The following is a 15,303-nucleotide window of genomic DNA, read 5'->3' as shown; positions in this document are numbered from 1 at the left end:
AATAAAATTGTGCCCCCACACACTAACACCCATACATACAGGAAAAAAACCCCGAATTTTTTTGAGTTCAGAGGGTCCCAACCTAAATCAAACCGATTATGAATTCTCAACCAGACTCAATTCTGAATTCCCAAATACAAGGCTGATGCCTCTTGCCTTTTGACTTCCTGGCAGCTTACTATTATTTAAATGTGATTGTCATGGTAATTTCATCATAAGTTAAAATTTGAGGGATGATATAAACTCCAGGCTCCAATAGTAGCAAATAAGGAAAGACAGAAAATGATCCATTTCATAAGTTAATATAAAGTAAATATATAGGGTGCATAAGATTTTTCAAATATATTTACTGAAGGAAAGATAAACAACAAAAATAACATCACCTATATTTCGAGTTTAATATACATAATTTAATATAAAATTTCATATTTTTTAAACCGCTAAAAAATCACCATTTAGGAATCATTACAGCAACTACAAAAACTTTTTACATTCCCAGGTCGGTTGAATTATCGTCATGATTTTCTTTGTCTTGATTTTCTGCCTTTGATGATGTTGATTTTGTTTTCTTCTTTGGGACAAAACTTAAAGTGTCTTTGTCAAAATCAAGAGGCATTATTCCGAGATCACCATCGAAACGATTCTTCGTTATCTAAAAACAAAAACATTCAATAACAAAATGAAAATTGCTATAAATGAATATTTTTGCTGCAAAAAAAAATCTCTCTGTACACCAACGTTCTACACATTTTAATAACAATAATTTTAAATACCTTAAATTATATATTATTAAATATAAACAATAGTAACCTTAAATAATACATATTTAAGACATTTTCACTCTACTGGATTTAACCAAATTTAATAAAAGTTATAACAGAATATTTGTTAGTTTATATGTAAAATGCTTGATGAGACAAATTTCCATTATATAAACTGACAATGTGGAGACAATAAACTTTTTTCAGCTACTATATATTCACATACCACACATGCTAGAAAGCAAAAAAGCAAAAACATACTTTAACGTTTGTTTTTATCTAATCCGTTCCTTGAGATTCAACTTTTTAGAATGGAATCATTTGAATATTCTAAAACAGTCAACTCTTAAATGTGCACTTGTCATCAACCTAAATATGAATTAGACAACAAAAAAATAAAACTGCCATAACATCAGATCCTATGACTATCTACATTGTCCTCTTACTTGTTATTTTTAACTAAGAGCACTGGGCTCTTTAGTGTTATGTAAGAACTTCCATGCTTGTAGGGATGGTTTCTGCATCTTTTGCATTTAAGCATGATCCACTTAACTTTTGTTTGAATATTATTATTCTTTCTGCTGTATCTATGCACTTGGATAATATGATATCCAAACAAAAACATCTGAGATGTAAAAAAATTGCACCAAGTAAAAACTTATGACAATTTAGACAACAGTCAAAATTTTTTGTTAGGAGTTTTTCTTTGGTAAAGATTAACTTGGCACTTGGAAGTGGTACCCACAAGATTTTTACCTGTATTATTCTTTTCTTCATTTTGCTTCAAAGTACCAAACTAATCTTTGCCAAAGAAAAACCCCTAAGAAAAATTTTGACTGTCATCTAAATTGTCATAAGTTTTTACTTGGCACAATTTTTTTACATCTCAGATGTTTTTATTTGGATATCAATTGTTTTTTGTTTAATAATTGTATTATTACATCAAGACAATATTACTTCTGTGACTGCTGTGGTGCAGACAGAATGTGTTGCCAACTGGCAATTTCAATATGCTGTTTAGAAAAATTGTTATAAAAAGTTTCAATTCGCATAAATTTGAGCTTTTGTTATTCTGACTAACATTTTGAATAGAAGTCATTTGTTTCCATGCAATTTTATCTTTATAAGCATAAAATTAAGCCATAAAACTAAAATAACTCTATGAGAAACCCCCATGAACTTTGACCTATCAACCCAGAAGTTTCATAAGCACCTCACTGATAATGAGAAAGACTTAAGTTTAAAATTTGAACTTTCTAGAACTAGTAGTTTTTTCTCTACAAGCATCTGCAGAGCCAGATGAAGAAAAAGAAGAAATACAGCTGTTTTGGTGATTTTTTGAACATTTTGATTGCTTATATTTCGGCAAGTGTTTTATAGAAAATCTTGAAATTTTGCACCTTACCTAAGAAAATAATTACCTTTCAAACGATATACTTGAAATTACTTACTAGTGTAATTTACTAGTGTAATTACTTACTTACTTACTTACTAGGTGTTTGAGACAGAGAAATCGACCCCTAAAAATCAGCAATTCTGATTCCTACATATATAGTCAGTCAGTGACTTTTTTATATGGTGGGAAGTGACTGCTGTGACTCTTAATTTCTAATTATTCTGGTTGATTCCACAAAACTCTCTGTATCCACTGCACTTATGAAACAGTCTAGAATTGTACTATTCTTTCTGTACATCAAATCCATGCTTGTACAGTCTCAACACAAAGTGCCTATTCGTGCTACCCATATAGGATATATCCATCATCTGGTTGCTGTTTTAGCTGATACTATATAAACTCCAATTTTGAGCACCTCTGGGATCATATCCTTATCATTCTGTAACAAATAATAAATTGTGAGGTTACGCTTACAAACTAGTCTCAAGTTATGCAATGCCGTTAACTCCCGTATTGCACTCATCCTAGCTGAATATGTAAATATTACCAAATTCTTAGGTTGAATATTAAGATTATTTAGGCCCTCTAGGAGAACTGATATTTTGGATAAGATGTTTAGTCTGCTTCCTATAACTGAGCATGTAAGCCTCCAGGATTCCAAAACTGGAGTTTTTGTAGTATCAGCCAAAATAGCAACCAGATGATGGATATATCCTATGTGGGTTGAAAAAAATAGGCACTTTGTGCAGATTTGATATACAGTAAGAATAATACAATGCTAGACTGCTTCATAAATGCAGTGGATACAGACACGTTTGGTTCCACAACGTGAAACCAAGCCAGAATAATTAGAAATACAGATATACCTCGCCTTACGTCGGTAATTGGTTCCAGGAGAGGCGACGTAAGTCGAATTTACTTGTGTAGTTACGATGTAAGTCGAAACTACGATGGAAAATACCAATAATGAGCACTTAAAGACCGATAAAACGACAACACAGAAACACAGATGTTTTCATGTTTTGTTCTCTAGGATTTGTGATGATTATATTAACATTTACTGTAAATGTACATATTTTGATATGATTTTATGTGCTTTTAACGCTTTTCTAAAGATATTACGACTTCAATATTTGTGGCGGACAGATGTAAAGTCGAATAAAATGATTTAAATTTGATTTTTATTTTTCCATATACTTTTTTGACAAACGACGTATAATCGAGAATGATGTAACTCGAAACAACGTAACTTGAGGTATACCTGTATATTATCCAAGTCTAGGAAGATTCTTGTTCATTCTGCTTCCCTTGGTTATGGGTGTATGCCTTTCAATCAGTGCTTGGAAAGCTGACTTATATACTATCAGATCATGTAAGGCTGCCGGTATATATAACAGAAAAATACTTTTTCATATTCTTAGCCTCATTTGATTTGATTTATTTACATGATAATTGATCATTATGGCTAACCAGATCTGAATTAGCCTCAATGAGAAGTGAGGAGTTCTCTAATCCAAATTAATCATAAGTTATAAGGATCAGATCAGATTCAAGCCCAAATCTCTCACAGCAGAATGGTGTTTTATTGTAAAGCAATATAAACAATAGTCCATCTTTGTTTCTACAAAAAAAACTTTTTTACATTTCTAAGATGTAAAAGAATATTTATTGAGCAAAATCTTAATAAATAGTAATGAATGAATGTTGAATAATTAGTTTACATCATACTCATTTCTCTTGGTTACAAGTACAGTGGTGCCTCATATAACATACTTAATTCGTTTCAGGTGCACGTCTGTTAAGTGAAACGGATTAAGTTACATTAAGTCCATTATACGAAATGCAATTTCCCATAGAAATACAATGTTAAAACATCTAATTCGTTCTGCAGCATAAAATAACCGTACTGTACCATAAAAAAAAATGAAAATGGAGCAGTCACCAATTATGCTGGGTAGTCAGATGTTGTGAGGAGGAAGTGAAGGAACACTTTCTTCACACATTCATACAGACAGACACACTTTTTACACACTGCAGTGGGTCTCTTTTTATTGTTTTTTAATCGGAGTCAGATTCAGGAGAGGCTACCGGGGCTTGCAGGGTCAACTCCTCTTGTTCCATCCTTTGTTTTTTGGCAGCTGGTTTCTTGAAAAACATGTCCAAGGTGGTCGGTTTCTCTCTCTTCTTCAACACCTGTTTTCCAAAATACCTACATCAAGAAGCTATTCTGGGAAGCCAAGAAGGAGAAAACATCTAAAAATAGTAGATTGTCAATGGCAACGGCAAAAGAGTGGAAAAATCATTCGCACTTGATCGCAGAAAGTCCGTTGATTACCTCAATTAACTTCCGAACGGAAAGTTTGTTGTTTGCAGCATCCGTTATTCAAGGCACCACTGTATTTACATCAAATATTCTCCCATTAGCAAAAAATGCAACAATAAGCTTTACTATTGATTTGGAGTGTCTCTGTTTTATGCCAATATAGCAAATGTTTATTCTATATTAAATCTTAATATAGAATAAACATAACAGTGCTTCAAACAGTTAAATTTAATAAATTTTGGTTCAATTTAATTTGAGTATTAAAAACTTACATTTTATTTTAAATGTTTAAAATTCTTAATTTGTTAAATTAAAATTTTCATTTGTAAGAATATACCTGTAAATATTTCCTTCCACGAATTGTAGTCGTTCTTTTATCTTGTAAAATCATAACATTATCTGCTTCCTGACTAGCTTTTGCTCCTCCATATATAGAATGAGTATTTAGCTCTTCAAGTTCCTTAAAAATATTTTGTTTAATAAATATTAAATATAATCACTTCACAAAAATTAACTTACATATTATCTTAACAATTAGTAATGTATTGTTATCATGTAGGACTTTTATTCCTTGTTTTTTGATTTTTGTGTGGCATTTCTTAATATATTTTATTTAAATATAAAACATCATACTTTTCCTTTAACAATAAAGTCATGCTGGTCATCCATCTAACATCTTTTGGGGAAAATTTTTGAACTGAAATAACATGTCTTCTGATTTGCATTGGAAGTTCATATGTAGTTAATTGGGGCCTGCTACCCCTAAGGTTTCCATGTCTGGTCTTGTCTTTCATCTATCTAACTCTGTTCTCGAGATTAAGGAAAGACAGACAGATGGACAACAGTGGGGAATTTATAGGTCTACAATTTTTTCAAATTGCAGCCCAACAAAATTTATGTAATTTTGACAACTTTATTACTCTTTTCACCTTGCAGGCACTAAGAGGGTCCTTTTTTAAGCCACCATGTTTTCATCCAGGCTCAAATGGGGGCAGCTAAATGATAAAAACAGAGCCAAACACATCCAGGTGAATCCAAAATGAGGGGAAGAAAAGCTTTTTATCATTAATTGCTACTGCATGGTAGACAAATGATAAAAATTTTGATTAATTGTAAATACAGTAGTAGAAATATACCTTTCTTGGATGCATAACAAGAGTGATGTGACAGTTGTGTTTAGTGGCAAACTGTCTGAATTCCGATACCATTATATCCTGACGAAAAAATCTATCCATCGATGAATTCATATTTCCAGTGCCAAGCATAAATTGTATATTATCAATTATAATATGCTCAGTTTTGTACAATTTAACTGCATGAGTCATAGCCTGTAAAATAGATGATAATTTTAAAATTTATTTTCAAAAATTTATTCCATTTATATAATTAGAATTTAAAAATTTAACTGACCTCAATTACATTATTTAACAGTTCCTGACCATGAAAAGTCATGAAATATAATGGAAGTTGTTCAAATTTATCAGCCCAGTAATCATATTTTTCTGGAAATTTTTTCAACGGAATTCTACAAAAATATATAGATATTATTCTTAGATGAATTATTTTATTACATTATCTTTTATAGTATTTGATCATTCAAAATTAAACACATTTAAATCATTTTCATTTTCTATTAATAATATCTTGCTTCTTTAATAAGTACCCGCAATCGAACTCAGTTCGATCGGTTTACATAGCGTTACACAGAAAACGGGTTTTTAGACCCTCGGGGAAAAAAAATTTTTTTTTGATTTTTCGGATGTTTTTTCAGTCCCCAAATTTTTTGAAAAATTTTTACCCGCGCGAAAAAATTTTATTGCGATTTTAATTAACCCTTAATGATGCGCGATTAACGCTTAATTGTTTTTTATGGGATTTTTTTATGGAACTTTATTCATCCTTCTAAAGTTCTAGCGCGCCGATTTTACTTCGGTAAAGTTATTTAAAGCTATTTTCTGATGTAAAAAACAACATCCAATAGTTTTTTAATTTTTTTAATTAATAGATTTTTTATAATTACGTTTAAGTCGGGGGGTCGGAAATTTCAATTAAAATCGTAATTAAAAAAAAAATTTTGAAATATCCCTCCATCTAGTATTCACCCTACTTTTTACCCTTCTCCTCCCGAGAGTTTCATGAGAATGTCCCGCGAAACACGACACCAGCTGTTCTCAAGGTCATCCAGCTGTGTAAACAATGACTCATCAGTGTCAAGTTTCGTGCTAAGGCGAGAAAAAGGAAATTGTACTTTGAAGCTTTTTCTTCAAAATTAACACATTTCTTTCGTTTTTTTTCATTTTTATTATTTTAAATGTAATTAAACATAATTAATTATAAAATTAAAAAAAAAAATGAGGAAAGAAGGTGTTAAAATTATATTCTTCAGCTTTATAAAATATACTAACCTAAGCACCTGCAGAACTGTAATGAAAATGCTATGATGGCACAAAACATACAATGCATGTAAATGTATCCAGCAATAACATAGGGTATCCTGTTGGATAGTTATATTGGTGAAAATACAATGAATAAATGGCCTCCCTAAGTTTCAGGAATCACGTATGTCTATGTAACCCAAATTCTTGCCAAACTTAAACCTAAATTTCCAGATTATCTTTTGGGTCCTTATCCAGGCTATTGACTCAGCAAGAGTTGAAGTTCTATTCAGGATCAACAGTCTCTTTCAAAATTTTCTGTAGTATTTAATTAAATTGAAATTCTCTAAGTATCGATCTGTAGATAAGAATGGGCTGGTCATAAAGTACAAATTCCATTCAGTGTGATGGTGATGATGTTTCAAATGAAACTCTAACAAAATTCATGAAGGAAAGAATTAGTTTACTTTGTGAAGAAAATGGTTCTCAGCAATATTGAAGTTTCTAAATCTAGTCGTGCGTTTAATTGTGGATTAAAAAGTGAAATAATAGAAATAACTGTCCACCTGAATCAATTTTAAAAAAATATTTCAGATAAGACTGCACTAGCAACATTCATATCTTCAATTTTAGAAACAGCCATTTCGTTATAAATAAATCAGTCAAAATGTATAATGAAAGTAAGAATAACAATGACATCATTCTTGTTTAACTCATTCAACTTTACTACGAATGTACCCCATATTATATATACTGTACCATATTATTTCTATTGTATTGAATGTACCATATTATTTCTATTATATAGAAGACCCTATAAACTGTGTCCATGAACTGTAGACAGGTTTGAGTTAAGGCAGTTTGACTTAGTGAGATTTTACTGTATCTTCTTTGTCAAACCATATAAATACTAAAAATTAACTATAAAAATAAATTACAATAAATAAAGAATGCATTTTTATTTACTTACTGGGAAAATTGTGTCATCATCATTTTCAAAAGTCGTTTATTATTAATCTCAAAACTTCCCCAAAGTGTACAAACCTATAATACTGTTTCATTAAATATAAATGTATTCTATTAAGTTATAATAATCTCAATAAGGATTAATTTCTTACTCCTTGTGTACACAAATCAAGAGAATATTCGCTAATAAAAGTTGTTTTGCCTGATCCAGTCGGTCCAGTAAATATAGTTAGTTCACCCGGTCGATGTCCCTTCAGCAATTTATTTAATGCAGGAAAACGTTTCCACTGAAAGAATTCAATTTTTAAATTAAAAATTTTATATATTTAGAAAAATAACAAAGTAGAAAAATTTAAATTCTTAATGATTACAATGCTTTTCATTGTTGTAATCTTGGATATTTAATTTTGCAAGAAAAAAAAATCAGTTGCCATATTACATATATACTAGCAGATGAGAATGGAAAATGCAATAAGAAATCTTCCAGGTAAAAAAGAAGATCAAGTGAAATTAAGAACGGCTATGAGTAAAGACCTGATGAGATTCAAAGGTAAAAATAAGGGCTATCTAACAGATAAAAAAGCAATTAAAATAACTAACAAAATAAAAAGATTAAATAAATTTTTTAATAAAAATAATATTACTTTAGTTAAGGCTGACAAATCGCATCAGTTAGTTGTATTAAAACAAGAGGAACTATTATCTAAAAAAATGGAAATAGTATCATCTGAAGAATATGAATTATTGCAAAGAAATCCCATAGAAGAAATTAAGAATAATCTCACTAAACTGTTGAAAAAATATAAGAATGAATTTACAGCTGGACAAATTAAAGAACATTTTGAATTTTAATTACGTAAGAGAACCTAAGCTAAATATTAGAATTCAAACACACAAGCCTGGAAATAGTTGTAGACCCCTTGTGGATTTTAAGAGAACAGTTTTATATAATTTGGAATGTTTTTTAAAAAATTTTTTGAAGATAATAGATAAATCCATTTACAGCATACAAAATACAGATGAATTGATCTGAGTAATGGATTATTAAAAGGTAAATTCATAAAAACTTATCGTATTATGAGTCTTGACATAAAATCCATGTACCCATCCATTAATTTAGAAATGATTAAAGAAAATCTTAATATGAATAATGTTCCTGAATATATAATAAAATTAATAGAATTTACTTTTAATAATAACTATTTTAAAATGTCTACAGATTATTACAGACAGAAAGAAGGTATTGCCATGGGATCAGTCATTGGACCAAAATTAGCAGATACTACTATGATAACAATGGATGAAAAAATATCAAAATTTAAAGGTATTCAGTATTATGCAATATATGTTGATGACATAATAATATATGATTCAAAAATAGTTACGTGTAAAGATATAGAAGACCATGCTAACAGTTTACACAGAAACTTAAAATTTACAAGTGAAGAAGAATCAGAACAAGAGATGAAGTTTTTGGATATAGTTATAAAGAGAAAGGAAACAGGAGTATTATTCAGTAAGTACGAAAAACCATGCAATATAAAAAAGACTATTAATTATAAATCTTATTGTCCCGTAGACACCAAAAGGAATGTATTCATTATGGAATTAAAAAAGATTCTAAACAGAACAACCTTACAAGAAGATATGGACATAGAACTAAAACAGCTTTTTAAAAAATTTATGTTAAATGACTATCCCAGGAATATCCTTAGTAAGTGGTACAACTCATATCTAAACTATAGATTTAACGTAAAAAACAAGGTAAAAAATACATCTTATATAAAATTTCCTTATATGTTCAAGTTATTTGAAAAATATAAACCAATTTTTAAAGAGTTTTCTGTATGTATAGTGGCATGTCAAAAAAACAAGATGTCCGTTATGATTAACTTTGTGAATAGTGGAGAAAAAAAGGCGCCGGAAGACCAACTAGGAACCACAGGAGTAGTCTATAGGTTGTCTTGTACCTGTCCAATTCCAAATTTTTACATCGGGGAAACAGGAAGAAAGCTTGGAGTAAGAATAAAAGAACACAAAGCGGTGATTAGATTAAAAAAAAAAAAGAGTCAGCGTTATTTTTACATTGTAACAAATTTAATTGTAACATAAATAATAATAATAATGTAAAAATATTATACAAAAAAAAAAAATTGTACTGAAAGAAAAATTACAGACCACTTTTGTATCATCGCACATGCAAATACTATGAATTTGAATACCAGCATAGCCGTCGATGCATGCTGGGATAGATTTGCTTGACGTAAAAGGAATGTAACGATTGATAATTTAATTGTTCCACTGAAGAGGCTCAACTATCAAGTGAAATGCATTTGGACTTTATAAATTGTAAAAAAGATAAAATAAAACTGTTAATAATGAAATACTGAGGTCATTTTTCATCATTGATTCATCCATTTAAACTTGTATCGTTTCCTCGAAGTCGGAATAAAAAAGTAGTTTTTACTTGTTTTAAAACTAAAGATAATTTTTTTATTTTTAGCATTTCATAAAATTGAACTTTAAAACAAAGAGTTTGAATAAAGCGAAATTAAACACATGTGCTCCCTGTGTCAAGTTTATATACGATGGAACACTAAATATCATTGAGAATTTTTAGAAGGGCCTAAAAATATGTTTTATTTCCCACATAAATGTAAAAAAAGGCATCTAAAATAGTACAGTAGAAGCTGAGTTCTTCAGGGTAATCCTTAATCCTGTCCCTCTCCCCGTGGGAGGGATTTCGAAAAATTCCTTCTCAGTGTACGTTCTCATGACGTATCCTAACTGCGTACCAAATTTCAACTTTCAACTCCTGGCTCTGCACTTATTATTATTATTATTGTGTTGGTTTATGTGAAATATACTCAGTTAACACCGGTGGCTGTGTACTATGCCAGACCAAAGTCAAGGCATAGTAACCAAAACAAAAATTAAAGAAGTGTATCAGTGTGTGTGTCTGTATTCAGGAATTTCCTCACAATATGACATGTATTCAATATAGTGGCCTTCTGTAGTGTGATGTATGTATTTCTATTCAATTGTAATGTGCCCAGGCTTTTGTGTAGTGTGTGTGGTATGACACCTGTAGAGGAGAAAACAACAGGTACAATAAGCACCCTATCCATCCTCCACAGATGCCTTATTTCTTGGGCAAGTTCTGTGTACTTGCTGAATTTTTTCAGTGCATGTGTTTTGTACATTGTGAGTGTTTGGAATGGATATGTCAATAATGTATGTGATTTTATTGTGTTTGTCAATGAGTGAAATGTCCGGTCTGTTATGGAAAATTGTTTTAACTGTGATTATGGCTCTATCATAGTACATTTCATGCATGTTGTTTTCCAATACTGTCTCTGAAATGTATTTGTAGTATGGTTCGTGGATGTCTACTAATTTGTGTTTCTTTGCAAGCTCTTGGTGTATTATATTTGCTACTTCATTATGTCTACATAAATAATCTGTCTGTGCCGAGAGCTTGCAACAGGAAGTGATGTGTTGTATAGTTTCTGGCTTGATATGACATTTTCTGCATGTGTCATTTGTGAGTGTTATATCTTTGAGTATGTGTTTTCAGTAGTTTTTAGTATTTATGACCTGATCCTGTATGGCAATTGTGAATCCTTCTGCCTCCCCAAAGAGGTATCCCCGAGCTAGCCAGCTGTTTGATGCAGTTTTGTCAACAAAATCCTGAGCCAGGTCATAGGAATGCCTGCCATGGAGTTCCTTTTGAACCCACGATTGCTTAATGGTGTCTATGCTTTTTATATGTTGTGTTGTGTCCATACGTTGTGAGTAAATTTAATGGTGTGTTATTTGAGTCTACTAGAGTTACTGCATTTTGTAACTGTGATGTTTCTTGCTTTTTATAGAAAAACTCTTGCAATGTCAGTATTTGTTTTAGTAAAGGTTATCTATGTCCATCAGGCCATGTCTGCCATCTTTATGTGGAAGGATTAGTCTTTCTATGGCAGATTTAGGATGATGTTGTTTATGCTTAGTGAGTGTTGTTGTTTATGCTTAGTGAGTGTTATTGTTTTTGTTTGGAGTTGCTTAAGATCTGTGTGAGTCCAATGTATAACTCCAAAAGAATATGTGAGTACTGGGATGACATACGTGTTTATTGCTTTAACTGTGTGTTTTGCATTTAACTGTGTTCTGAGAATAGCATTTAACCTACTTTGGTATTCTTTAATTAATCTTTGCTTTATTTGTGCACTGTTCTGTTAGTTTGGCCTGTTGGAATCCTAAATACTTGTAGAACTCACCCTTTTCCATGGATTCAATAACATCCCCATTTCCAAGTGCAAAATCTTCTTTCTTCAGGATTCCTTCCTTTTTCTATGTGAAGTGTTTTGCATTTGTCTAGGCCAGGGGTGGCGAACCTTTCTGAACCTGTGTGCCATATAGTAAGTACACTTAGCTTTAAAGATGTTTATGTGTGCCAAAGTTTTAGACTTCGAATAATGATATTTAAAGAAATTAAATGAATATGCTTTAATTAGAATAAATGTACAAAAAGCTTATTGAAAAAAGAATGATTGAAAAAGGCAGATGATCAATCGAAATCGTATGATATGTTACGTGCCAGATGATTTCTCTATACGTGCCACTTTGGGTTCACGTGCCATAGGTTTGCCATCTCTGGTCTAGGCCAAACTCCATTTGTATGTCCTTGGTGTATGAATGCGTGATTTGTAGGAGTTGAAGTTGTTTTTGTGTGTTTTATCTCATCCATGTACATGAGATGTGACAGTGTAAACTGTGTTGTTTTTTCATGTCTGATATTGTAACCATATTGCATGCTGTTTAACATGTTGGATAATGGGTTCAGGGCTAAGCAGAACCAGAGAGGACTCAAGGAATCTCCTTGAAAAATTCCTCACCTAATGAATATTTGGTTTGTTTGTATGGTAATGTTACTAACTCTGAGACGTAGTGTTGTTCTCCACTGCTGCATAGTGTTTTGGAAGAATGCAATGAGTGATGGATGCATTTTGTACATGTGTAGAATATATAGCAGCCAACTGTGTGGAACACTGTCGAATGCTTTTCTGTAGTCTATATATGCTATGTGTATTTATTATTATTATCAACCCATCTGAATTATAAGTTATGAGAGATATTTTATTTTTTCCTCTGCAAATAAATACATCAGAAATCACTAATGCTCTTTGTTTATTTAATAATATCATTCAAATATCAATATGTCAAATTTTTAAAAAATACAAATAAATACTTCACTTTAGTTATTCAAACAAACATTTTAAACATTAAAATTGAATCAACTGAACAAAATCTCTAAAAACAAATAATTTAGCTTAATTATACAAATTTTTTCATTTTTCATAAATTTCAAGAAAATTATAATTTATTCATAAGTTTTTAACATTTAGTAATAATTTGTTGTTAAATTTGTTCAAAATGGTTCAGTTACATATTCAATAATTTTTCTATTAAAAAAAATTAAAATTTAACACACCTGTATTCCTTGAACCTGTTCTGCATTATCAAATTCCTCAAAAACTTGATTCCTTAATGAATTGGCAGTAATTATATATTTATGAAGATAAGGTTGGGCTTTTTTTAATATACGTGAAAGATTTTCTTTATTTTGTAGACTTACAAGTGGCCCCATGTTACTGTTGTCATTCCTGTGAAATTAATTCATTTTCTATCTTAATAAAAATATTTTAACTTTATTTTATTTAAATATTTTAGTTATTTTATTTTAAATATTAGTTTTCCTGGATTAATCCAGGAAAACTGTAAAACGTTTTTCTCCTTCTTATTGATCACTACAGAGCATTGAGAGCTTGTATGAATCCAGGAGATAGAGTGGACCTCTTCCTCCATTTATTTTTGAACAAATGAAATATGTACAATGTTTCTTTATTAATAAAAAAGTAATCTTTAAGATTTTATTTTTTGTTAATAAAAATAAAATTAATTTCTAGGTGTGGGGACCACTATGAGTCCCTAAGTTTTTGCTAGCCACAGAGGAAAAATCTCCAGCTCTCTCCCCTTAACTCCCTTCTCCCTGGATAATAAATATTTAATAACAGGTTTTTAAACCTGATCCATTTTATTAATGTCTTCATAATAAAATTTCTACAGAATCAAATATAATAAGTAAACAGTGAAGAAATTATATGATTTATAATTTGTATATTTTAAAAAAATCCATATGAAATATAAATGAAAAAAGAAGTTAAGGCATAATATTAAAAAAATACACCTTTGAAGCCAAAAGATTTATTTAAAAACTGATATTTTTGACTGCCTTTACCAAATTTTAGTGACTGCTTGTTTGAACATTACACATTCTGGATTTTAATTATTTTGATTTAGAACTTTATTTCTAAACCTAAAATGACCAATTATGGAAACTGAAAATACAGTAAAACCTCAATTAACTGAGGTTCTGCATTATCCAAGGCAAACTGTAAGTGAATACACTACATATAAATAAACAACTAACCCGTTATACATAAAGACCAACCACTGCCGAAATATCGGGCTAGAAAATGGCTATAGTAATATTAATAATTTAAGATAACTTTAACGCCTAACTCTAGTAACTTGAACACAAACTATATGGTGTATTTTCTCGGACACATGGCAAATTTCATCACTAAGTTTTCTTCAGTTGATACGTGTATTAAGTTTTGTACACGTTTCGGGCTGTTGACGCCCCTCTTCAGCCAACTTTAATTCACAGATTTTGCAAACATAAAATTGTTTTAAAACCTCTCTGTACATTAATTAATTTTTTATCATCTAGTCGATCTTTTTCATCGAGGCCAGAGATTCTGTTGTACAAACGAATTCTTATTGGTTTTGTTGCGTATGACTCTATTCATTTACATAGTGATGTGGTAGATGGGCCACCTCGTGGCAATCTTCTGTTTATAGGCATTAATTTTTATTTTATTATTTTACATAAAAATAATAATTTACTTTTTAGTTTATATAGAAATAATTTACTTAGTTCCAATTTATAATATGCTGAGCCAATTTTCGTTTATTTTTATACTAAAGTTTTTATTTATACATTCCTTACTTTTTATAATTTCAATGCTTTCTTTAAACTTTCTTTTATATGTTTCTTTTTCTTTATGAAGGATTTCCACATTATCTTTATCTATTTTGCAACCGTTTAGAGTACAATGGTCATGAAAAACGGAATTTATTCTATGATATTTTAAGTCGGCTATATGTTCTTTTAATCTGACTCCCAGTTTTCTTTTTGTTTCTCCTATATAGTGCTTATTATTATTACAAGTACAAGGGATCTTATATACTACGTTTTTAGCTTCAGTTATTGCTTGTTGGTTTTTCAATGGGTTGAGGTGTTTTAATCTGTTAGACAGTTTTTGGTATGACGGTGCAAGTTTAAAGTCTAGTTTTTTGATTTTTTTGTTAATTTCTTCGTATAGGCCTTTGATATATGGGAAAGCAGTATACTTCGTATTATTTGCT

At 30.4% G+C, this 15,303-nt stretch overlaps 1 protein-coding gene across 1 annotated transcript in view; it reads right to left on the bottom strand.

Moving 5' to 3' along the window:
• Positions 1–379: 379 nt before the first annotated feature.
• The window catches only part of mtDNA-helicase (mitochondrial DNA helicase), a 46,059-nt gene continuing 31,135 nt past the window's right edge, over positions 380–15,303 (bottom strand). The window contains exons 9-15 of the mRNA XM_067264494.1: positions 13,304–13,475; positions 7,974–8,108; positions 7,826–7,899; positions 5,891–6,005; positions 5,617–5,808; positions 4,818–4,940; positions 380–652 (exon numbers count right to left, since the gene is read on the bottom strand). Of these exons, the coding sequence (XP_067120595.1) occupies positions 488–652; positions 4,818–4,940; positions 5,617–5,808; positions 5,891–6,005; positions 7,826–7,899; positions 7,974–8,108; positions 13,304–13,475 (976 nt within the window). The 3' untranslated portion in view covers positions 380–487. The remainder of the gene's footprint in view (positions 653–4,817; positions 4,941–5,616; positions 5,809–5,890; positions 6,006–7,825; positions 7,900–7,973; positions 8,109–13,303; positions 13,476–15,303) is intronic.

Source organism: Centruroides vittatus, unplaced genomic scaffold (assembly GCF_030686945.1).
Source record: "Centruroides vittatus isolate TY-2023 unplaced genomic scaffold, ASM3068694v2 contig_19, whole genome shotgun sequence".
Classification (NCBI taxonomy): domain Eukaryota; kingdom Metazoa; phylum Arthropoda; class Arachnida; order Scorpiones; family Buthidae; genus Centruroides; species Centruroides vittatus.
The sequence above is the reverse complement of the archived record's forward strand: the minus strand, read 5'-3'. Positions and strand labels throughout refer to the sequence as shown.